Source organism: Macrobrachium rosenbergii, chromosome 42, assembly GCF_040412425.1.
Source record: "Macrobrachium rosenbergii isolate ZJJX-2024 chromosome 42, ASM4041242v1, whole genome shotgun sequence".
Taxonomy (NCBI): Eukaryota; Metazoa; Arthropoda; class Malacostraca; order Decapoda; family Palaemonidae; genus Macrobrachium; species Macrobrachium rosenbergii.
In genome coordinates this window covers 34,788,201-34,815,151 of record NC_089782.1, presented here as the reverse complement: position 1 = coordinate 34,815,151, position 26,951 = coordinate 34,788,201, and the positions used below count along the sequence as shown (strand labels likewise).

The 26,951-nt window shown below is 38.0% G+C and overlaps 1 protein-coding gene across 2 annotated transcripts in view; it reads right to left on the bottom strand.

The window, feature by feature from the left end:
• Window positions 1-26,951, bottom strand: part of stan (Protocadherin-like wing polarity protein stan) — a 519,872-nt gene that overhangs the window by 476,790 nt on the left and 16,131 nt on the right. For both annotated transcript variants that reach the window (XM_067086095.1, XM_067086096.1), the window contains exon 2: window positions 347-479. In XM_067086095.1, coding sequence (XP_066942196.1) covers window positions 347-479 — 133 coding nt within the window. The remainder of the gene's footprint in view (window positions 1-346; window positions 480-26,951) is intronic.

Sequence of the window (26,951 nt, the reverse complement as noted above, 5' to 3'; positions counted from 1 at the left end):
GTAAGTAAAAAGCTCAGATACCATACCTGTATGATACTGAAAAACATGTATGGAAGATAAAACCTTGTACCTGTACCATACAAAAACAAACATGTATGAAAAATAAAACCTCATACCTGTATAATACAGAAAAACATGCAGATAAAAAATAAAACCTTATACCTGTATGATACGGAAACAAAAATGTATGAAAAATAAAACCTTATACCTGTATGATACAGAAACAAACATGTATGAAAAATTAAACCTTCTACCTGTATGATACAGACTCATACACGTACAGAAAATAAAAAATCATGTACCATACCTGTAAGATAACGGAAAACAAACGCGTACGGCACCTTACCTGATACGGAGATTTCCATGGTGGCGTGAATCGGAACGTTGGTGTTGAGAGAGGGAGAGAGGGTGATGGCACCGGATTCCGGATCGACTTCCACTAATCCGGCCTTGTTGCCGCTGATGATCCGGTAGGAGAGCTGCAAATAGAGAGGGGGGGGGAATGTTTATTAAAATGTATATTCGGTTATTTGTGATGTTCAATTGAGGAATAAGAGATTTTCTGTTTAATATTTATCTTGGTAGAATTATAAAAGAATTTCGATAAGGTCAGGCAATTCTCTCTCAGTAATAATAATAATAATAATAATAATAATAATAATAATAATAATAATAATAATAATAATAATAATAATAATAATAATAGTGTAGCTATGGCAAGGCACAAGCTAACGAAAGGTATATAATAATAATAATAATAATAATAATAATAATAATAATAATAATAATAATAATAATAATAATGCTATACAGCTCTGACAAGGCACTGGATAAAAAAATTTAATTTTATATATGAAAAATAAATCATATCAGAATTTCATAAAAAAAAACTTGCGTATCACAGCATCGAAAACCTCAAAAACCATTAAATTCTTCAAACTTAATTAATTCTTTCCATGACTTTCATGATAATGGTCACTGATATTTCTCCCAAGTACTTTCCTAATCACCAAGGACCTTTACAGGAATTCTCCAAGGATCTTTCCATTCACACCTTCAGACTTTTCCACAAACTCTTATTTTCCTCAAGACTTCTTCATTCACACTTATCAGCATTCATCCCGAATACCTTCTTTGTAACTTTTTAGTTTTCTGTAAAAGAAAACTATCGTGCTGGCTTTGTCTGTCCGTCCGTCCGCACTTTTTCTGTCCGCACTCAGATCTTTAAAACTACTGAGGCTGCAGGGCTGCAAATTGGTATGTTGATCATCCACCCTCCAATCATGAAACATACAAAATTGCAGCCCTCTAGCCTCAGTAGATTTCATGTTATTTAAGGTTAAATTTAGCCATAATCGTGCTTCTGGCAACGATATAGGTTAGGCCACTACCGGGTAGTGGTTAAAGTGTCGTGGGCCGCGGCTCATACAGCATTATACCGAGACCACCGAAAGATAGATCTATTTTCGGTGGCCTTGTTTATACGATATACAGAAAACTCGATTGGGCCGAAGAAACTTCGGCGCACTTTTTACTCGTTTTGTCTTGAATACGATCTCTTCTCTCCGGACGGGACCTACCAAATAAACTATAGAGTTCAGGCCAAGCGTTGGGACCTATGAGGTCATTCAGCGCTGATACGGAAACTGACAGTAAAAAGGGTTGAAAGGCGTATCAGGAGGAAAACCTCGCAATTGCGCCATGAATCAATTGTTAGGAGAGGGTTGAGGAAAGTAAGATGGAAGAAAGAGAATATGAATGGAGGTACAGTAAAAGGGAACGAAAGGGGTTGCAGTAGCTAGGGGCCGAAGGGACGCTGCAAAGAACCTTAAGTAATGCCTACAGTTCACCAAATTAATCGGCGTCTCGTGGGAATCGTCATCCCCCCTCCTTAAATTTTACTGTACCTCCTTTCATATTCCCTCACTTCCATCTTACTTTCCTCAACTCTCTCCTAACAATTGATTCCTAGTGCAACTGCTTTGAGGTTTTCCTCCTGTTACGCCTTTCAGACCTTTTACTGTCAATTCCCGTTTCAGGGCTGAATGACCTTATAGGTCCCAGTGCTTGGCCTTAGGTCTAAATTCTGTATTCAATTCAATAGTCCATTTTCATGTTTTTCAAAAATCCCATAAGAAATATAGACAAATTTTCGAACCCCGTTTCAATTTTCGGCGATGGAGCAAATATTCTGATTTTTAAAAAATAATGATCATTACCAGACATTTAAATGAATTGATGGGTGAAATCATATCAATTTTCTGTCTCAAATCATTGTTATTTACGATTATATAACAGTGAAAACCTGACAATCTCGATAAAACAACAATTATGATAACTACATATGTTATTCACCATATTCTTATCAATTTATGCGCCATATTTTCACCAATTGTATATCTGTTGGTCACCGTTCAAAGACCCCGTGCAAGCAAAGGGTCAGCTTAAACTAAGCTAACGAATATATTATCTATTATTAAAGAAATATTCTTTCGAATAACTAGTATTGGCGGATTCCTTCCTCGTACTGAAATAAAAAAATGAGAGAATGCAGCATTTAGATCGACTGAATGATTGGTTTATATCGACATGGCCTCATAATGACACAAGAGGTCATTGGCACGAAAACAAGTGATTGAGGAGGAGGAGGAGGAGGAGGAGGAGGAGGAGGAGGAGGAGGAGGAGGAGGAGGACTTAACATGCTTTTCTTACTGACCGCCAATAAAATGAACGGATCGTTAGTTTTACGTCCACATCCATCGAAGGTTCCCTAAGAACGTGCTCTCTCTTCCTGCGCTGACCTCTGGGAATTTAAATGGTACGAGTCACCTTGGACGCTTGCGTATCCTCCCAGCTTCTTTATTGCTCTCTCTCTCTCTCTCTCTCTCTCTCTCTCTCTCTCTCTCTCTCTCTCTCTCTCTCTCTCTCTACTTTAGACTTGTTAAATTAATACTCCAGTGTCTACTTTCTCATTAAATTTTTGTTTTCAAACTATCTCTCTCTTGTTAAATTAATATTTCAGTGTCTACTTTGGACATTAAATTCTTATTTTCAAACTCTCTCTCTCTCTCTCTCTCTCTCTCTCTCTCTCTCTCTCTCTCTCTCTCTCTCTCCTGTCTTGTTACGTACACTAAGACTCCATTTTCTACTTTATACATAAAAGTCCTATTTTCAAACCCTCTCTCTCTCTCTCTCTCTCTCTCTCTCTCTCTCTCTCTCTCTCTCTCTCTCTCTCTCTCTCTCTCTATTTTTTAAAGCTTCTATTATTCTCTGTGCCCTAAATAATTCGCGAAATCACTCTGAAGAAAATGAAATATACCTTTGGAAATATACCTCTCTTTCTCAAAGACACACACACACACACACATACATACATACATACATACATACACACAAGAGTAAACACATACATACAGACACACACACACACACACAAACGGTATGCAGGAAGTCTTCCTGCTGCACCGAATCCCCACCAACATTTCATGAGCCCTGAATAAATGAATAAATGTACCGCGCAACCCACAAACACTTCATGGGACAGAACAGAATAGAATACAGAGTTTAGGCCAAAGGCCAAGCGCTGGGGCCTATGAGGTCACTCAGCGCTGAAAGGGAAACTGGCAGTCAGAAGGTCTGAAAGGTGTAACAGGAGGAAAACCTCAAAGCAGTTGCACTATGAATCAATTGCTAGAAAGAAAGAGAATATGAACGGAGGTACAGTAAGAGGAATGGAAGGGGTTGCAGCTAGGGGTCGATGAGACGCTGCAAAGGACCCTAAGTAATGCCTACAGTGCACCACGACTTACTATGAGGTGCAATGACGGCACTAACCCATCACGGAGACAAATTTTATGGCGGTGGAGGAATCTCTCTCTCTCTCTCTCTCTCTCTCTCTCTCTCTCTCTCTCTCTCTCTCTCTCTCTCTCTTTCGGCCACCATTGTCGGCGCAACACTTCTGTACAGATATCGGAGGTGGTGATGATTTATTCAGAGAAATGTGGTGGCTTGGTGGTGGTGGTGGTGGTGATGAAAATTTAGCTGTCGTTTTGTTTCGCTATGAATAGGGGCCTGATGTTTTATTGTCTTTTATTTTCGTGGTTTGTAATGTGGATGGGTAATTACATACATACATGAATAATACATACATATATATATATATATATATATATATATATATATATATATATATATATATATATATATATATATATATGTATATATATATACATATATATATATATATATATATATATATATATATATATATATATATATATACATATTTTCATGATGTTGCCTTGTAATACGTATATCCTCCTATAATTTTGACATATTTACTTTTTTTCATGTGTTGTGTGTAATGATAATGATCGTTACAGTGTCATATTTAGTTTGGCATCAGATCTCAAAAGAACTAATGATTGAATAACTTAATAGCGTAATTTAGAATTGGTAATATAATTTTAATAGTAACGTAGTTTAGAACGAATATCTTTCTTGATAAAAGTGTAGTATGTGAACAGGTGTGTGTCCACCAAGGACTTGTTTCATTTCAATTGTCATCAGTTGAGATAGGAGAGAGAGCGCTTTGTTTTGGGTTAGTGATGACAGGTTTGGGATAACAAATGCCGATTCGTCCCATACGGGCTCAAAACGAGTGATTTCATGTTGTTACATGCGTTGGTCGAGTCACGTACGCCACTCTGAGAGAAAAAATACGTGTCTTGATCAATTACGTCATGTTTTGTAAGACTGCATTCAAAACGTTTTGCTAGGATGACGTCATTTTCCTTCTAGAAGCTTCTCCATTGTATCTCGCACCCAAAATGCTTTAATGACGTCACTTCCCTGCTTCTAGAACTTTTGTATCTCGTACCCAAAATGCTTTAATGACATCATGTAATTGTTTTACGTGTTACTGGAATTCTAAAATTTGTTTCATTCTGATTTCTGAGACCAGTCCATTTGGTTGCCTCTCTCTCTCTCGTTCTTAGAAAGAGATTATTTTTAACGTAGTGTTTTGTAGTCACGTATTAGCATTAACTTTTGAGATCTGAATTTAGCAAAGTTATTTAGTTTTAGCCTGGTAAAAACTGAGTTTTGTGTAAGGTAACGTGAGTTTTACTTATTAACACCATGAGGTATGATAAGTTAGGAAATTTTGAACGAGTGAAATCATTATTGATAAATCTTTTGTGTATTTTTGTGTGTTTTTCTATTTACAATCTCTTTATATTTTCACAATTTTTATGTTTGTGATGTAACATTTATTTACGTAACATTTTAAATGTTTCTTGGTATAATTTAACATTGCATACTTGATTTCATTTACTAAGATTTTCCTAAGGGATCACTGTTACCTTCAGAGTACTCAGACGTAATAATTGTTATGGGAGTTCAGGTATCTGGCTGAAGTGAGGTATATTTTTGAATCTTGAGATTAGTTGTGTAATAACCAGGTACTTGATACGCATCGTGACATTATAATATATAGATATATATATATATATATATATATATATATATATATATATATATATATATATATATATATATATATATAACATTATCCCTAATGAATGCTTGAACCAAAATCGATTCAAATCTTCGCCTCTCGAATCTCGGCCCCATACAAACTCTCTCTCTCTCTCTCTCTCTCTCTCTCTCTCTCTCTCTCTCTCTCTCTCTCTCCGATTCGGTGTGTGATAATCGACTTTCATTGTTTTGCCTCATCTTTTCATTTCCTTCATTGAAGACTTTCCCTCTCACCATTTTCCGAACTCCCTGCATTGACTCCCAATTACTTTTATATTATATTCCATCAGGGGCTATTGTTTGTTCCCCTTTTATTCGCTCCCTTCCCTTTCTCCCTCTTATCTTTCTTCTCTGTGTCTATTTGTTTCTCGTTTTTACCCATGTACTCTCTCTCTCTCTCTCTCTCTCTCTCTCTCTCTCTCTCTCTCTCTCTCTCTCTCTTCTCCTACCCAAGCCCAATTTCTGTTTCTCATTTTTCCCCATATAGGCTATAGCCTCTCTCTCTCTCTCTCTCTCTCTCTCTCTCTCTCTCTCTCTCTCTCTATCTCTCTCTCTCATTTTTCCCCATTTATACACTATCTCTCTCTTTCCCTCTTTCCGCCGACACACCACCCTTCCTATATGAACTTTTTCGTAATTTCTCTCTCTCTCTCTCTCTCTCTCTCTCTCTCTCTCTCTCTCTCTCTCTCTCTCTCTCTCTCTCTCTCTCTCACGAACCGCAGCAACACTTGGAAACCATTTACAAGTTATTCTCTTCTCTCTCTCTCTCTCTCTCTCTCTCTCTCTCTCTCTCTCTCTCTCTCTCTCTCTCTCTCTCTCACACGAACCGCAGCAACACTTGGGTTTCACCTACCGCCAGCAACCCCCCGCCCCCCTCCTCCCCAACTCATTCTACTCCAACAACATTCCCCTTATCTACCCTCGCTCTTTCTCTCTTTCCCCTTTCCTTCTCCTTCCACCCTCTCCCCCCCACCCCCTCTTTCCAAATCCTTCCCTCCCTATCTCCCCCCCAAGGGCTATAGTGGCGTGTTGTGCATCACTAACTACCCTCGTCCTTTGCAACAATCAATACGCAACTCTAGCTTTGCAACGAATGCTCGAATCCAAGACTGCCGCCGATCTGAAAGTGGCTACAAAAACAAGGGGGAAGGGGAGGGGAGAGTGAAGGGGAGGGGAGAGTGAAGGGGAGGGGAGAGTGAGGGGGAGGGGGAGAGTGAAGGGGAGGGGAGAGTGAAAGGGGAGGGGTGGAGAGAGGCGGACGGGGAAGGAATTTTGGCAAGCATTTACAGCTAAGGGGTTGCAGAGTGGATTTTTATTTCGACTGTTGGGAGGAATAAACAAAGGGGATTTTAGGGGAAAACGAAGGGGAGGAAGGGGAAGAGAGAGAGAGAGAGAGAGAGAGAGAGAGAGAGAGAGAGAGAGAGAGAGAGAGAGAGAGAGAGAGAGAGAGAGAGAGGAATTTTGGCAAGCATTTACAACAAGGGGGTTAGCAATGGTATTTTCATTTCAACCAAGTTGGGGAGTAAGGGGTTTTAGGTGGGGAAAACGAAGAGAGAGAGAGAGAGAGAGAGAGAGAGAGAGAGAGAGAGAGAGAGAGAGAGAGAGAGAGAGAGAGAGAGAGAGGCGGACGGGAGAGGAATTTTGGCAAGCATTCACAGCAAGGGGTTGTGGCGAGTGGATTTTTATTTCCACTATGGGGAGGAGTAAACAAAGGGGTATTTTAAGAGGGGAAACTAAGGGGGAAGGGGAGGAGGAAGGAGTGGAGAGGTGGGAGGGGAAGGGGAAAGAAAGGGGAATGACCAGAATGTACAAAGTGAAACCATAACGTTTGCGAAAAGGGAAAATCGATATGTTTGATTCCACGCATTCATCCAGAAGTTGGGCGGACGGACGCTTTTGCTGTTATGTTGCAGAGAGAGAGAGAGAGAGAGAGAGAGAGAGAGAGAGAGAGAGAGAGAGAGAGAGAGAGAGAGAGAGAGAGAGAGGAACCCACTCCCAAATGCTATTTAAATTCAGAATGTTGTTCTAGTCAGAAAAAACAGAGATATATATATATTGAAAACCAGAAAATAATCTAATGGTGTATATATATATATATATATATATATATATATATATATATATATATATATATATATATATTGGTACCATTTATCCAGTCACTAAGTTCAGAGAAATTATTATTATTATTATTATTATTATTATTATTATTATTATTATTATTATTATATTCAGAAGATGATGAATCCTATTCATATTGAACAAGCCCATCACAGGGCCATTATTATTATTATAATTATTATTATTATTATTATTATTATTATTATTATTATTATTATTATTATTATTATTATTATTATTCAGAAGATGAAACCTATTCATATGGAACAAGCTCACCACAGGGACCACCGACTTGAAATTCAAGATTCCAAGGAATAAGTTGTTCATTTGAAAGATATTGCAGAAGATAATAAGAAACACAGAAAAAGAAATCAATTATAAAAAAAAAGATGTCAATAAATTAATAAATAAATAAGTAGGTGTAATCTTTAAGGTAGTAACGCATCGCATCTTCGCCTGAACTTTTGACGTCCAAATTACACATCCTCAGGGAGACGATACCACAGTCCAGCGGTGTGAGGAATAAAGTAATAATAAGTAACCATCACATGGATATTGACACAGCACTTAGTTCCACCAATATCAGCTATACCTAGACAAGCACCACTTTCCATTTGTGAGCGCTAGTTTGGAGCAGGGCAAATGGGCTGCAATTTCAATAAACCACCAAAAAGTAGAGGGTAAAAGTATGATAATAACTGTCCGGATATGGTTGCCTAATGGTGGTTTAGGCACTGTAATGTGGCACTGTAATGGTCCGAGGAAGGAATCAATTATTATTATTATTATTATTATTATTATTATTATTATTATTATTATTATTATTATTATTATTATTATTATTACTCAACCAGGCAACTGGATTTCAGTAATTTACTTACATTTTTTCCTAGTTATTTATTCATTTGTTAATTTAATTTTTCTTTTTTTTAATAAGTGATCTATTTTTTCTGTATTTGCCGTTGCCTTCTGTTACTTCTTTTGAATGAACGCCATAATATTCTTTGGAAGCTTAAGAATTTCAAGTCAGTGGCCCCCGTGGTGGGGTTGTTCCATATGAATAGGGTTCGTCTTCTGACTAATAATAATAATAATAATAATAATAATAATAATAATTTTTATTATTATTATTATTATTATTATTTTTTTTTTTTTAAAGACAAAAAAAGACAAAAAAGACGAAAAAACAAAAAAACGCAATAATAATAATAATAATAATAATAATAATAATAATAATAATAATAATAATAATAATAATAATAATAATAATAATAATAATAATAATAATTTTTTAAACAGACAAAAAAAAGACAAAAAAGACGAAAAACAAAAAACGCAATATTAATAATAATAATAATAATAATAATAATAATAATAATAATAATAATAATAATAATAATAATAATAATAATAATAATAGATCTTTGCCTTAACAGCAATAGCGGTCCCACACTCAAAATAGAACGCAGTCTAAATATACGAGCTGGAAAATATAAAAACATTATATATCCAATGCTTTCAAAATACATTAGGTCCCAATATATCCTTCCGTGCGTAAGCGAACTAACATTCCCTTTGCGCATTCTGATGTGGGTTAGACACGCTAGCCAAAAATCAACCGTGGTCGAAGAAGCATTGTTAAATTTGAACAAAGGACATCTGCTGACGACTGTATCAAAATATGTGGAGGGTGGAGAACTTGGGGTTGGCTTTGTATCATAATAAAATATTAATACGATGATAATATCTTCTTGGACCGTGGACGAATGGTCTCTCGTTTGTCAATTTTTCGTGAGTTGTGTTTTAACAGATCTCTGACATTCACGATTGGTCCCTGATCTTCTTTGCCTGCCGAGAGAAGCCAGATTTGTTGAACAGGAGTACCAGTATGCAGGTAATGTTTTGGCTCGCTGTCTAACTTCTCCAACGTTCCAGAGGTCCTTTGTTCCCCACACGGCTGGACTGTGGAACGGTCCGTGAAGATGCTTTGGAATTGGAGCCTCAAACGTTCAAACGAAGTTGCAATGCATTACTACCCTAAAACAATTCTCCTTGCATGTTATAATTTACTTACATTTTTATCCATTTATCAATTTGTTAATATATTTTTTTTCTTTTCTAATAATTATTCTCTTCCTTCTGTATTCCCCATTACCTTCTGTTACTTCTTTTGAATGAACATCATAATATTCTTTGGAAGCTTGAATTTCAAGTCAGTGGTCCCTTTGGTGGGATTGTTCCATATAAACAGGGTTCATCTCCTGAATAATAATAATAATAATAATAATAATAATAATAATAATAATAATAATAATAATAATAATAATAATAATAATAATAATAATAATAATAATAATAATAATAATAATAATAATAATAATAGCATTTGAAAATAAAAACAGAATCTTGTTTTATATTGCCGTCTTTATTACTATAACGTAAAAATAGTTCTGGGAAGTATTTCGTTTAAAAAATAATACGAAAAAAATAGCCTTCGAATATTGGACGACTTTTTCCTTAAAAAAAATTAAATAAAAAACAGAAAAAAAAACAATCTTTTCTGGAAAAGGAGAAAATCCCATTTTCCGATGCTGTAAGTCTTTCAAAACAAAAATATAAAAAAATGCAAACGGAAAAAGTTAATATAATCTCTCATGAAAACGGAATAAAAAATCATTTTTTTTCTCTCTCTCTCAAAAACGTTTCTTTTCGAAGTAAGGACATTGTACGGCAGGCAGCAATAACTGGAAGGAAAATGTGTATATTTACTTTCTCACTTTTAAGGAAAAATATTTAGAATATACAGACAGTTCTGTAAAATTTTACCATACTAAGACAAATGGAATCATTACACATAACACTATAAATCAATTCAAGAATATTTAGTAACCATAATACTATATTATTCAGTTACTGAGAATTCAATTTAAAAATGTCATTAATATTTGAAAAACGACCTCAAACTCTCCAATCATCAAGCCTCTAATAACAAATTGACAGTCAAATCCATGAACAGAGATTTCTTTAATAAATAAATGTCATTAATATTTGAAGAACGATTTAAAACTCTCCAATTATCAAGCCCTAATAACAAATTGACAGTCAAATCAATGAACAGAGATTTCGCTAATAAATAAATCAATGAACAGAGATTTCGTTAATAAATAAATGTCATTAATATTTGAAAAACGACTTCAAATTCTTCAATTATCAAAAGCTCATATAAAAACTTGACAGTCAAATCAATGAACAGATATTTCTTTTATAAATAAATGTCATTAATATTTGAAAAACGATTTAAAACCCCCAATTATCAAAAGTTCTAATAACAAATTGACAGTAAAATCAATGAACAGGCTTTCTTCAACAAAAAAAAAACTCAAATTTCTCCATTTATTGAAAGCTCAAACAACAAATTTATATTGAATCAATGAACTGGGTTTCTTTTATTTGCAGATCAACCAAATATATTGAAAACTCTCCAACTCTCAAAATTTATAGTGAAATCAATTATTTAAAATGTCCGCAATTAGAAAATTATAAAATTAGTTATTGACGATTCTTCAGTCACACGAGCCTCAAATTTAAAAAAAAAATTTACTTGGAAATGACTAAACAAATTTCCATATTTTGAAAATATTAAAAATATTAAAGCATTTAAAAATTCTGCAATGACGTAAATAAACCTTTCAAGAACCAACCCATACAAGCAACGATGAATATAGTTCCGGGTAATGATGGCTGAATAGGAAAGAAGGAGGAGGAGAGAGATGGGTATGGGGGCAGGGCAAGGGTATTAATACCTCCATAAGCAGCCTTCAAAGGGCTGGATAGATCTAGCCCTGAACAATCTATTCTTGGGCATCATGGGAGGTCTTAGACTCTTTTAAGCTAGGAGGAGGAGGAGGAGGAGGAGGAGGAGGAGGAGGAGGAGGAGGAGGAGGAGGAGGAGGAGGAGGAGGAGGAGGAGGAGGAGGCATTGCTGCCATTTTTTTTTATTTTCATTTTCGCATCAGGACCACCCTAAGTTACCTTAAAATGCCTCTCCCACTTACACTACCCTACTCCCCCGGATCTTGCGATTCAAAAGGAGGAGGAGGAGGAGGAGGAGGAGGAGGAGGAGGAGGAGGAGGAAGGAGGAGGAGGAGGAGGAGGAGGAGGAGGAGGAGGTGGTAAGGGTGGACCCGTCCATGCAGTTTTAAGAGCGGTTGCAGGGATATGGAAATTGAGGGCCTGGGATCTTTGAAGTGACGACCGGGAGGGAAATGGTAGGAAGATTGAGAGAGAGAGAGAGAGAGAGAGAGAGAGAGAGAGAGAGAGAGAGAGAGAGAGAGAGAGAAAGTCATTAAGTCAGCCATCGATGACCCCTGTTGCTGTAACGCCATAAATCTCTTGTTGCTGCAACGCCATAAATCTCTAAATAATCAATACAGCTTCTCTAAGCCACAAAGCATTTGGCTTCTCTAAGCCACAAAGCATTTATAACTATGAAGGTAAGTGGAACTTCTAAATTTAAAAAATTGACAGAATGACAATTCATACTGATTATATATAAGTAAAAAGTAAACAAATAAAAAATGCGCCGCAGTTTCTTCGGAGCAATCGAGTTTTCTGTACAGCATATAATCAAGGCCACCGAAAAAAGATCTATCTTTCGGTGGTCTCAGTATAATGCTGTATGAGCCGCGGCCCACGAAACTTGAACCACGGCCTGGTGGTGGCCTGTCCTATATCGCTGCCAGAAGCACGACTGTGGCTAACTTTAACCTTAAACAAAATAGAAAGGTTACTGAGACTAGAGGGCTGAAATTTGGTATGTTCGATGACTGGAGGGTGGGTGACCAACATACCAATTTGCAGCCCTGCAGCCTCAGTAGTTTTTGAGATCTGAGGGCGGACAGAAAAAGTGCGGACGGACAGACAAAACCGGCACAATATTTTTCTTTAGCAGAAAACTAAAAAAAAAAAAAAAAAAAAAAAAAAGACAGGAAACTTCTGATAATGAAAATCAATATTGATTATAAATAAAAGCAAAAAATTAAACAGGAAACTTCTAATAACACCCACGCAGTGTACTAATAAAAAAAAAATAACAAAAACACGAGAATTTAAAATTACAAAAAATTACAAAATTAAAATCAATATTGATTATAAATATAAGCAAAAAATTAAACAGGAAACTTCTAATAACACCAACGCAGTAGCCCTAATAAAAAAAATAACAAAAACACGAGAATTTTTAATTACGCTCCCGTTCAATAACGCCATAAGTCATCCCAGAAATCAATAAAACATGCGCTCTCTGAATCGATACACACCCCACCATTACAGCCAGAGGACTTTCTCAGAGGAGTTACGGCAATTGGATAACACAAACGAACTCAAAAAATTGCCCTATTAATACCGACACTCAAATTAAAAGCCGTGAAGATGCATTTTCTGCAATTGCAAACCCTTTTGCAGAACTGCTAAAAAAAATGGATTCGTTTTGATTTTATTTTTTCTAGGGAATTAATGGTACCACTTTTTTCCTCCCTTCCTCCTCCTCTTCTTGAAAAATCAACCAACCTCGTCTCAACAACCCCCTTTTTCATAAAAGCCACCAATCAACCTCACCACCACCACTCTGCCACCCTTGCTAGTCATCCAGAATCTCCTTCCAACCCCCTCTTTTCCAATCCCCCAACCATGCATCATCTCTCTCCCTATTCTCTATTACGGTCATTCCAGACCTTACTTACCGCCCCCCCCCTCTCCCCTTCGACGCCATTACAACCCTTTCCTAGACAACCCCCCCCAACCCAAACCTCACTTCAGACAAGAACGCTTTCATCGGATGGGTCGTGAGTCGATCAATAAATTTAGACCAGTCGATAACGAATTTACCTGAGCTGCTATTACTACTGCTATTACTACTGCTATTACTGCTGCTGCTGCTATTACTGCTGCTGCTATTCCTACTGCTATTATTGCTGCTGCTGTTAATGCTGCTATTACAGCTGCTATTACTACTGCTGCAGTTAATGCTGCTATTACTGCTGGTGCTATGACTCCGACTACAGAATATACAGAATTTAGGCAAAGGGCCAAGCGCTGGGACCTACGAGGTCATTCAGCGCTGAAAAGGGAGACTGACAGCAAGAAGACTCGAAAAGTTGGACAAGTCAGATGGAAGGAAGAAAAAACGAACGGAGGTACAGTAAAAGGAAATGATTAGAGGTTGCAGCTAGGGGCCGAAGGCACGCTGCGAAGACCCTTAAGTAATAAAGCCTACGGTGCACCACGTGAGGTGCACTGACGGCACTACGCCCCCCTACGGGGGGCTCTTCGACTATAGCCAGTTCTTTTAACATCCACCTGGCGACATTTAAATAGGGTTTGAGAAGATCGATAAGGGGCGGGAGGAACTTCAAACGGAAAAGCGGCAGTTGGTCTTCGATCTCCCTATCTCTCTCTCTCTCTCTCTCTCTCTCTCTCTCTCTCTCTCTCTCTTTAATTCTTTTCACTATAACCCATTCCATTCAGGACAGGACCCACCAGATCTAATCTTACCACTCTCCGAAGATAACCTGTTACGGACAGGAATATAAGAATGGAATATAGTTTATAAGGCCAAAGGTCAAGCATTGGGACGTATGAGGTCATTCAGCGCTGAAGCGGAAATTGACAGTAAAAGGTTTGAAAGGTGTAACAGGAGGAAAACCCCAAAGCAGCTGCACTATGAATCAATTGTTAGGAGAGGCTGGAAAGTAGGTACAGTAAAAGGAACGAAAGGGGTTGCAGCTGGGGGCCGAAGGCACGCTGCAAAGAGCCTTAAGTAATGCCTACAGTGTACCGCATAAGGTGCGCCGCCGGCACTATCCCCTTATAAACCCCACGGTCAAAACTACGCGAGCAGATTCTTGTGTTCTGTAAATGTCAAGAGCAACTACGCATATTTGCACTACACAAAGCGTGAGTGGTCGATAAAGACGCCGATTCGGTTATGTCTTTAAATTCGTTTTCGAATTGTCAAGCCCACCAATAAGCGCTAATTATTTTCAATTTTCGAGATCATTAACAAACAAGTTAAATATGCGCCGACGTTTCTCCGGCGCAATCGAGTTTTCTGTACAGCCGCTACAGCGTATAATCAAGGCCACCAAAATAGATCTATCTTTCGGTGGTCTCGGTATGATGCTGTATGAGACGCGGCCCATGAAACTTTAACCACAGCCCGTTGGTGGCATATCCTATATCGTTTCCAGAAGCACGATTATGGCTAACTTGAACCTTAAATAAAATAACACTACTGAGGCTAGAGGGCTGCAATTTGGTATGTTTGATGATTGGAGGGTGGATGATCAACATACCAATTTGCAGCCCTCTAGCCTCAGTAGTTTTTAAGATCTGAGGGCGGACAGAAAAAGTGCGGACAGAAAGAAGTGCGGACGGACAGACAAAGCCGGCACAATAGTTTTCTTTTACAGAAAACTTACAGAAACCTAAAAAAAAAAAAGGTCTTTTTCCAATTTTGGAGAACATTTACACAAATATAACATTTAATGTCACTTTTACTAAGGACATGACATAGCTAACGGATATGACTCCCTTCCGAAGATAATGAACATGACACTGTAATTCCCAATTTCAAGGTCCACTTAAACAAACAAATCTTACTATAAATCAAAAAGAACATAAAAATTTGTTGCCAATTTTGAAAGCAGCGATGACGAAGATATTCCCAATTTTGAAAGCCATGAACAGGACGTCACTGTTTCCTATTTTGAAAAACGCTAACATAAAGTTATCCCCAATTTAAAAGCGTCTCTGAATATGTAATTGTTCTTCCCAATCTGAGGACCATAAACGAATAATGCGGTCCACTGTAGGCATTACTTAAAAGGTTCTTTGCAAAGTGCCTTCCTTAGGCCCCTAGCTGCAACCCCTTTCGTTCCTTTTACTGTACCTCCACCTAACTTCCCACCCTCTCCTAACAATTGTTTCATAGTGCAACTGCTTTGAGGTTTTCCTCCTGTTACAACTTTCTAACCTTTTAACTGTCAAGTTTCCTTCCCGGCGCTGAATGACCTCATAGGTACCAGCGCATGGCCTTAGGTATAGATTCCTTCCCATAAACGAATAGTCATTCCTACGACTGTAAGTACCGAGTCATTAAAACCACGCGACTCACGACGCAGTACATTGACCACAGGACGAGTCAACCCATCGATATGACCCCACATTTCATTCTGAATCGATTTTCGTGCTAACGGCAAAACGCGAGTCAGAAGGTAATAAAAGTCGTGATCAAATTTGCATTGATGAACATATGTCGCAAGGATTAAAAAAAAAAAAAAAGGGTACGATCTCCTAGCGATTACCGAGCGCCGCTGTTCAAGTTGCAATTATCCTGGGGCAGAAGAACTGGAGTTGACCTAAACCGTGTCCTCAATTAGCGGGGATAATCAGCTGTTTCGGCGGATGATTATTAAAAAAAAAAAATAAAAGAGAATCGATTCATAGGTAGAATTGTTGGCAAAGGTTCATTGAATGTTGTATGCTGTGAGCCAAACTCATTTATTAGAATTAGTTTCTGAATGCGCTTCGTAGAGTATTCTTAAGGCTTGAATTATATTCGATCACTTATAACACCATTGGGCTAATTAGGTGCCTGAATTGCCTTCTCTCTCTCTCTCTCTCTCTCTCTCATATATATATATATATATATATATATATATATATATATATATATATATATATATATATATATGTATATGTGTGTGTGTGTGTGTGTATGTTATGTGTGTTGTATGTATGTACATATAACTATATAGCCTAATATACATACATACATACATATACATACGAGTATAAATACACACGTATTTCTTATCGATCTCTCCATTCACAAGTCTCATTTTCAGTTCTTCAAATCTCGCTAAACCATAAACTTCTGTTTTTCGCCCATACGAATGTAACAACAAACAAAACCGTATCAAAACTGTATACAAAACCTACTTAAACAAAACCAAAAGCGAGAGATCTCCCCTAAAAAAGCAATACAAAGCCTGGGAGGAGGGGGGAAGAAGAGAGACGCGGACCGAGCGCTTTGACATTTCATCAGCAGAGACTGGAAGCACATCAGGTCTCCGATATTATGCAAAAGCAACGGCCAGTGTCGTCTGGGACACTATATTCACTGTACTGTTCCTACGTTGCTTGCTCCGTCTCTCTCCACCCGCTTTCCATAATTCATCCGCCATTTAACGCCTCCGGAATAGTTTTCTGAATTCTACAAAGGAATTCGTCTTCTTGCATAGTCAGATCGGCTACGTTACCAGGCGGTTTCTGGCAGCGTTTGTTCTGAGGGTGGATGGCAGCGTATTTGTGAAGGTTCGATTTCCTTGTACCTTTTTGTCGATATGCTTGTCGCTACAAGACTTATAGAGATTATATATACAGTATATATATATATATATAATAATGTACATACATTACGTGCGCGTGTGCGCGCTTCATGACTGACATTACGTCCTGACCATACAAGCCCAACTTTACCAAGACTCATCACCGCCGGCACCTACAACCTTAACTGTCTTGCAAATGTCAGACCAATCCGGAAAACTCCGGCTGCCTTGAGAAATCATCCCCAAACACCAATGTCATACTCGGCTACATTATCTATCAAAGAAATAAAAAAAAACTCACCACTTTACACCCTATTTCGGGACTTTTCCATGCGAATGCGGCCTCTCAGCCCCGACGACGAAGTTGCCTATCGCCTTCAACTGATATCATATTCACGCTGAACTCTTTGAACTCCTGCTGTGTACATCTTCGCCAAAAGGGCATCGGAGATTAACGATGTACAGAATCAGGCGTTCAGTACAGAACGCTCCTGCGGTCCTCTGTACTACACCGATTCAGTCATTCTTCAACAGACATTTTTCTTGTTATTAGTTTTCTGTAAAAGAAAACTATTGTGCCGGTTTTGTCCGTCCGTCCGCACTTTTTCCCTGTCCGCACTTTTTCTCTCCCCACTTTTTCTGTCCGACCTCAGATCTTAAAAACTACTGAGGCTAGCGGGCTGCAAATTGGTATGTTGATCATCCACCCTCCAATCATCAACCATACCACATTACAGCCCTCTAGCATCAGTAGTTTTTATTTCATTTAAGGTTAAAGTTATCCATGATCGTGCATCTGGCAACGATATAGGACAGACCACCGCCGGGCCGTGGTTAAAGTTTCATCGGCCGCGGCTCATACAGCATTATACCGAAACCACCGAAAGATAGATCTATTTGCGGTGGCCATTGTTATACGCTGTAGCGGCTGTACAGAAAACTCGATTGCTCCGAAGAAACTTCGGTGCAGTTTTACTTTTTATTGTAAAGCTCCTTCACATATGGCACTTGGAAAGAATAGAACAGAATAGAATATAGAATTTAGGCCAAAGGCCCAGCGCTGCGACCTATGAGGTCATTCAGCGCTGAAACGCAAATTGACGGTAGAAAGGTCTGAAAGGTGTGACAGGAAGAAAGCCTCGCAGCTCCACTCTGAATCAATTATTAGGAGAGGGTGGAAAGTTACATGGAAGAAAAGGAATATGAACGGAGGTACAGTTAAAGGGATACAATGCGGTGTCAAAAGTCGTTAGTCTTGAAAGTTTCTTTTAATTTTCAGTGGGTGTTCTACCAAGGGGCTTCGCAGTATTATATATTATACGTATGTATGTATGTATGTATGTATGTATGTATGTATGTATGTATGTCTGTATGTATATATATACACAACAAGCAAAAAACTTTTTTAGTGTCGCTAAAATCATCACAAGAAAACCCATCAAACGGACAAGACTTTAATTCCTACATCATTTTTCATTAAAAAAAAAAAAAACTTTCTTCCCCATCAGACACTATTAGACGTTGCTTGCCTTTAATTAAAAACTTTCGTCATGTTTTTTTTAAGCCCAATCTTATACAACGGACTACATAATTTGGCACTGGAATAACTCTTCGGCGGCGGTCTAATAAGCCGAACTTCTCCCAACGAAAAATATCGCAAGTCGAATTTTCTTCAAAACATGAATAACTTAGGGCCAAGGCGTAGTCCCATGGCAAAGTTTCTTTTCAGAAGAAATTGGCAACTTTCTTCTTTTAATAGATATCTATTGCCCTTTTTTCCGGAAGAAATTGGCCTTGCTAACAGATATTTATTGCTCTTTTTCAGAAGAAATTGGCCTTGCTAACATGCTAACAGATATTTATTGCTTTTTTTTAGAAGAAAGTGGCCTTGCTAACAGATATTTATTGCCCTTTTTCAGAAGAAATTGGCCTTGCTAACAGATATTTATTGCTCTTTTTCAGAAGAAATTGGCCTTTCTAACAGATATTTATTGCTCTTTTTCTGAAGAAATTGGCCTTGCTAACAGATATTTATTGCTCTTTTTCAGAAGAAATTGGCAACTTTCTTCTTATGAACAGCTATCTCTTGCCCTTTTTCAGAAGAAATTGGCAACTTTCTTCTTATGAACAGATAGCTATTGCCCTTTTTCATAAGAAACTGGCAACTTTCTTCTTATGAACAGACATACATTGCCATTTTTCAGGAGAAATTGGCAACTTTCTTCTTAGGAACAGACATAGGCCTACACTGCCCCTTTTCAGAAGAAATTGGCAACTCTCTTCTTTTTCTTCTTCTTCTACATGTGAACAGACATTTATTGCCATTTACCGCTTCTTGTTATATTGCAAAGGCCATTTTTCTTTCATTCGCTAGCGTACTTTGCAAGGCACTGGCCTTTCATTGTTGTTATAGGCCTATAAGAAGAATTATGCTCAATTATGTTTTAGTCATTTCACGTTCTAGTAAAGTATGTACTCTCTCTCTCTCTCTCTCTCTCTCTCTCTCTCTCTCTCTCTCTCTCTCTCTCTGCTTAAGTAGTTACCCTCTAATCTATTTTACCAGGTTACTCTAGTGATATTCTGTCACTTAACACCCGACAGTCCAGACTCCAACAGCATTTGAAAAAAAAACACAACATTCACATAAGTATCTATAAAAAAACTAAAAAAAATTAAAAAGAAAAACAATACGTTTGAGCTAATACGACTCACTCTCTCTTTCCGTTTCTCTCTGTGCAGCCCACCCTACGGAGGGGGTGACAAGGGGGTGGGTTAGGTGCGTTGGGGCTCCCTTCCCTTTAACCCAGTGGCAGTCACTCTGTGGCCTTTGCGTAGTACACCTGCCAGTCGATACGGCCTGGCTCAGAGACATTCCGCACACGAATGGCGTTTAAAACTGTCCCACGAATGCAACGCGATTGAGGGATCTATCAATGAAAACGTAAAATGTTGAGGCCAACGAGTATAACAAAACTTTATTTTTTTTTTTTTCAGCAAACAAACCCAAGATTTAGCTGGAGATAAAAACAGAAGTGTTGTCAGCCTATTCTTCTGTTCTTCATTTACTTTCTTCCACTTGTGCCTTTCATCGACTAAGTTAAAAAATTACGTCATCAGCCTATGCTAAGTGACTGGGTCTAATCTATCCCTCGCATACACCCGTAGAAAATGTAAGATTTTTATTCCCTCGCTTGCACCACTTGAAAATGTAAGAAAATTTTTATCGTTTCTTAAACGAAAGCAATTACCAGACAACTACAGATGGTGACAAACCTTCTAAATTCAGAAAATCACTTAATAAAACAGCAATTAGGCTACTCAATGCTTCTTATTCTTCTCAAGATTTTTTCGCTAACTAGACCATCTCTCTACCAAGGAGGTCACCCCTTTTGTCTTAACTAAGTATCCAATACATGAAGTTACATTAAGTGTACATAAAGTTCAAAACAACACAACCATATTGAATTTGACAACCTGGTACATAGCGAAGCTGACATTCTGGGACTCTTAGTGGTAAGCTACTCAGCACCCATAGAGAACAAACGTGAAAACGCTGAACTTAGCTCACAATCTTTGCCAATCAATAATTTAGCACGTATGGGGCAACCAACCACGCAAGACCTGCTTCCTAAACTTTCTTTTGTTTATTCACGTCCCTCTAAAGAGATTAACAATATATTATGCATTCTGGCCACAAGAAAACCCCCCCTCAGGTGAGCCTATCCTTAGATCATCAGCGGCCAATTAGGCCTAGGGTACCTGTCACCCCTATAAATTGCGGGAATATTCGATGACAAAGGTTCTAGCATATTCATCAGCTATCACCTACGCCAAATGGTATAAACACGCAACATACCACTCGGTTGCCCTAGAAAAACACGCAGCACTTGGCACTTATATAACCATCTGAACACATTGGAGAAAAAGGTTGTTTTACCTGGTTTACTCATGGTGAAAACATGTCTACCAACTAAAAAAGAAAAATCATAAGCTAAAAAACCTGTTCTATAAAGTCTAACCTGCGAAAGTTTTCTGTTAAAACGGAGAAAACTACAAGAGAAGCATAAGGCACTGACTGCTCTCCACAACTTCAGGTTTCTCAAATCTAGCAATAACAAACATAACCTTCATGAGAACTAAGGGAAATAGTCACCTTTGGCCTAGTTTTTCCCAGTCTAGCGTTTATGTACTCGATTGGTACGTGATAACAATTCATTTATCTATCTTATTTTCTAGTTAACAAGTCTTTCACTACAAAATATACGCTGTCATAACTCTAATGTTTAATTTTATAAGATTACCGTTGCATACCAAACTCAAGTTCTCGTAGGCTCTTGATATTTTGTTCTCAGTATCACGAATTCATTAATAAATTTATTAATACACTGAGGAACTGTCTGGTTGATTAGAGTTTATCATTCGTCTTGATATTTCCCGTAAAGCAGGTTTGGGTATCAGAAAAGGATGAATGAATAGGCCTACGCTTCGACAACCGCTTCCTGATAAGAAAAGCATAAGCTATGTTTATCAGATTGTGGAGATTTTTGCATATTCAGTTACTGTCACCTAAATATTATTCACACAGCACTGAGTAGCCGATATTGTTTGAGGTTAGTTACGATGTAAGTCTATCTCATAGGAGGTTTACGACAGATACAAAATAAATAAGCATCAGGCGAACAAAACCTTTTCGGTTCTGGTCAATTTTCAAACATTTAAAGTTACATTTATCTCATCTACATTAAAAAAATGTTTTCACGGTAACTGTAACGTCTTGTTAGAGGAGATAAATAAATGGATATTGAAATAAACTGGTAAGAATTAAGAAAACAAACAAGTCTAGGCGATGATCTAAGCTGGGTTAATAACCAATGCTATTCCCCTTCATAGCAAAAGGAAAAAAAATGTTATAATGGTTAGTTCAATGCTGATTTGGATTCTGTACACGAACACAATCACTCCATTGAAAATTCGAAGATTCTGGCTTTTGAGAACAACGTCCTAAGGAGAATCACGAGTATCAAATGACATAAGAAATGCAACAACGAAGACTTAAGTACTCAGTCAATTAGGCCTAATCGATGGAATATCTTGAGAAAGGATGTTCTTCAGTAAAGGATGAATTGCCCAGCTGGGTACCATATAGACAAGATGGGCATGAGAGAGGATGATGGTTGCATGCCAGACTTAGACAAGATGACACTCGAGAGAGAGAGAGAGAGAGAGAGAGAGAGAGAGAGAGAGAGAGAGAGAGAGAGGCGGGTTACTGGAAGCTCTGTCTATTCACCTGTCCGAGAATGGATTAAAGGACATGTTCAAACAGTTTTTCTCACTTCTCAGCTCGCCACAACAATCCTCTCACCCCCCCCTCTCCCTCCCCCCTTAAAAAAAATTCTCCCCCCTCCCATGCACCTGCGTCCCTAACCACACCACAGCCCCTCCTTACGCAGGGGCGCTGTGAGAGCCAGCCTGATGGGGCCTTCACTTGCGTATCGCGTATCAGAAAAGCGGTTTCTTCGGGGGCCTGCGCATGCGTAATGGGAAGACGTTAATGTAGAAAGGGTATAAATTATAAAAAGAATTGCATGGCGTGGCAACAGAGACTGATTAAAAAGTTGAGTGACATTACGTTGAGAATCTAATACAGGAAGCCCTCTCTCTCTCTCTCTCTCTCTCTCTCTCTCTCTCTCTCTCTCTCTCTCTCTGAACAAACAACAGTAATTCTTCGATCAAACGCCTCGAATACAAACTACTGAATCCCAAACTTTCAAACTGGCAGAAAAAAGCTGAATGACAATACGTTGAGAATCTAATGCAGGAAGCCCTCTCTCTCTCTCTCTCTCTCTCTCTCTCTCTCTCTCTCTCTCTCTCTCTCTCTCTCTCTAACAAACATAACAGCAATTCTTCGATTAAACGCCAAACTTTCAAACTGGCAGAAAACTCGAACAAAACACCAAACCAACGGCCGAGACCTGAACGCAGCCACCGATTGGCGCACTAGGCCTAAAACCGTCAACGCCTGAAAACCACTCACTTAATTTCCACGGCTTGAGGAGGCGTATACGCCATTCAACACTCATATAATAAGTAACCCCCAAAAAAAAGTTATGGGCCTATTAGGATTACGAAAGTTTAATAAGAAAATCACGTACTTTCTGTGGCCAGACAACGATAATGATTAGATAAGGTAAATAGGGAATAGGGCCATTATACAGGCGTGGTTTAATTATTATTCATAGGCCTAGATTGAGGCAACTGATTAACTTGTGGGTGTAGACGACGTTCATGTCGGGGTAAATAAATAAGTGGAGTTGGGACGGACGCTTTTAGTCCGTCGTCTGATGTACCAGAAGCAGAAGATCTGACCTAAGATACACTGTACAGCAGTGTAATATATAGGCCTATATATATATATATATATATATATATAGGCCTACATTTCTATGTATTGTGTATGTATCTGCGAAAATATTCGATTATTTTTTAAATACTCTTCATTTCCTAATAATTCTACTTTATATATATTCACCAAACTTCCTGGGAAACGCCTCAACAATCTCTCTCTCTCTCTCTCTCTCTCTCTCTCTCTCTCTCTCTCTCTCTCTCTCTCTCTCTCAGAAAGATGGGGAAAAGGACAAATAAAACGAAAAATAACCGTCTAAAAGAGAGAGAGAGAGAGAGAGAGAGAGAGAGAGAGAGAGAGAAAACGAAGTAGGCAGCATTAATACCACTTTCAATCATAAGCCAGAAGATTTCGCCTTTACGGAGAAAATCCTACTTAATGGGCGAGATTGAGACGAGGAGGAGGAGGAGGAGGAAGAAGAGGAGGAGGAGGAGGAGGAGGAGGAGGAGGAGGAGGAGGAGAGACTGCCCTAATCTCTCACAGAGAGAAAATTGGAGAGACAAGTGGGGTGAGAACGAACCAGATGCGGAAAGAATAATCAGAGCAAAAGGGATAAGCAACGATTTGGGGGAGAGCGAAGAAGGAAGAAGGAAGAAGTACAGCGAGTAGGAAATAACAACAAGAAAGGAGAGAAAGGGAGGAAGAATAACCACGGAAGAGAGGAACGGGCGAGGGACATGAACTACTGCGTAAAGGCGTCTTCGTAAAAACTGAAGACCACAACCGCGCCCCGTAACTGCCAATTTGCCCGCAAAATGGACGCCGTGTTGAGCACCAGCCCTTTGGGTATGAACGTAAAAACACAAACAAAAGACGGCTGACGCCACAAACATAAACAAAAGACATAAACACAAACAAAAACATAAGTAAAAGGCGGTAAATATTCCGGTCGGCGACTGGCAGGAACCAGGCCGTGGTAATAGTAGTCTACCTTCAGTTTTACAGAGTCTTCATTTACTTTCCAATAAGTTAGAAGGATTTTAATATCTGGTATGAACTTGTATATAACTATATTACACAAAGAAGGGACGATCTCGGCAACTCCTGCCATCTTCTATGGGTGGAGTAGATTCGGAGCCATGATGATTAATAGACAATCACGATAATGCGGTTTTCATCTTCCCCGAGAAGCCACTAAGCGGTGAGCACTGAGTCTAAGCCGGCAGCCGCCTTTTTAGTCCTATAACATCCAACAAGTTTTAAAGTTCGTCCAGTTATCTAATTTATTACATGAAGTAATAAATTCGCACCACTAATATTAGTAATAAAACGACTAAAATGCAATGAATAATGATACACAATTATGAAGTTTAGCTTACAAGATTTTAAACGATATGAAAGGAGTTCTACAATATACTAGACTAACATCGGTCTAACTTTCCAGGTACAAGCGAGTCTCACTCTGACTTGTAAGTCTCTCTCTCTCTCTCTCTCTCTCTCTCTCTCTCTCTCTCTCTCTCTCTCTCTCTCTCTCTCTCAGGACATCCACCCGAACTTGCTCTATCTAACCATCTCTTTCAGGCCGATCAAAGCTGCACAATGCCACTGATTCGAGACTCGCCAGGAACCCCCATGACGGATACCGCTGCCTGGTCACGTGATACCAGCTCGCCTGCCTACTATCTAGTTCATTGTCAATTGATTTTCATTTTCGTGTGGTTTCTTTCGTTCATTTTGTGTGTAAGTGTGTGTGTGTGTGTGTGTGTGTGTGTGTGTGTGTGTGTGATTTATGATTTATGAATGGTACACATCATGTTTACACTCAATACATTACTCTTGTTCTTTGTATTTTAAGATAGGATAATCCATTAATCTCTCTCTTTCTCTCTCTCTCTCTCAAGGTTATTAAACATTGCAACATTATATCTAATTACATACGGGAATTATATTTAACATTATATCTAATTCCATAGGTGAATCACATATAACACAATTACATACGTGAATTACAATTATCAATAGATTCAATCGCATACGGGAATTATATTTAACTACATAATGGAACCTTGCAATTTTACAGAGGTGAGGAGAACTCTGATTTCAAAAGTCACACTTTAAAGCCCATTAAAACTAAATAAAAAAACTCTAGGACTATTTACTATTTACTTATCCACGATAGATAAGAAAACGAAGGAGAGAGAGAGAGAGAGAGAGAGAGAGAGAGAGAGAGAGAGAGAGAGAGAGAGAGAGAGAGAGAGGAAATCTGACCCGTCGACCGCAAGAGGACACACTTTGCTCAGATAAAATTCAATGCGCGACAGAAGAAGAAGAAGAAGAAGAAGAAGAAGCATAAAAAGCTTCGTACTAATTCGATATCAAAATCCATTAACCTAGTACCTGTGTGGTCCGCCTCGTCTCGACGTGGAGGCTCCGAGACTCTGACGGGAGGGGGAGGGTGAGGGAGGAGGAGAGTGATAAAGAAGGGAGAAGGGGAGGGGGGAGCATAGAGGTAGAGGGAGTATCTGTGGGGGAGGGAAATTTAAACTCCAAGTCTTTTTCTTTATTCTTTTATAATTTCATTTTTATTTTAAAATATTCACATCGTTATAGACAGGATGGATGCATAAAGGTGATCTGATACAGAGAGAGAGAGAGAGAGAGAGAGAGAGAGAGAGAGAGAGAGAGAGAGAGGGTGCTCGGGTTTTACCGTCACATCTCCTGATATCAATCACAGGAGAACGCCCAGAAAATCATTCGTTTTCTGATTAACCTTAACGTTCATATCTTGATATATAATACTATAGGGAGACTTTCGTGAGGTTTTATATATATATATATATATATATATATATATATATATATATATATATATATATATATATATATATATATATATATATATATATATATATATAAAAACTATCTATATAAACGAATCAAATTGAAAAGTAATTTGTGCAGTAATCATATATATAAAAAAAAAGTAATATATAGTTGTATTTTTGCGTGACACCTTGCAACATTTTGTATCTGTCTAGTGCGGTACTGATTTTATGTTATTTTGAATAAAATAAATACACAAATAAATACAGATCAAAATTACTGAGTTAAAGTTACTGTTAAGTCAAAACTTTTCATCTTTATATATATATATATATATATATATATATATATATATATATATATATATATATATATATATATATATATATATATTACACCATGAAAAACTACTAGAAATTTCCCCAATTAAAAATAATTCCTTGTTTTATATTTATATCAGTATACTATTTTTCATTTTAAAGATAACCTACAGTTGTTTTCCCACACACACAAACGCCTTGCAAAGAGTGAGGAGGAGATATAATTAAATAACAAAAAAGAAATTAAAATAAAAATGCCAGACAAAACGAGAGAGAGAGAGAGAGAGAGAGAGAGAGAGAGAGAGAGAGAGAGAGAGAGATGGAACTTAATTGGCATCTATCGAACAGAGTTGTGGGGAGGGGAGATGGTACATTTTTGTGGGATCCCTTTAGAGTTCAATAATTCGCCATTGTTTT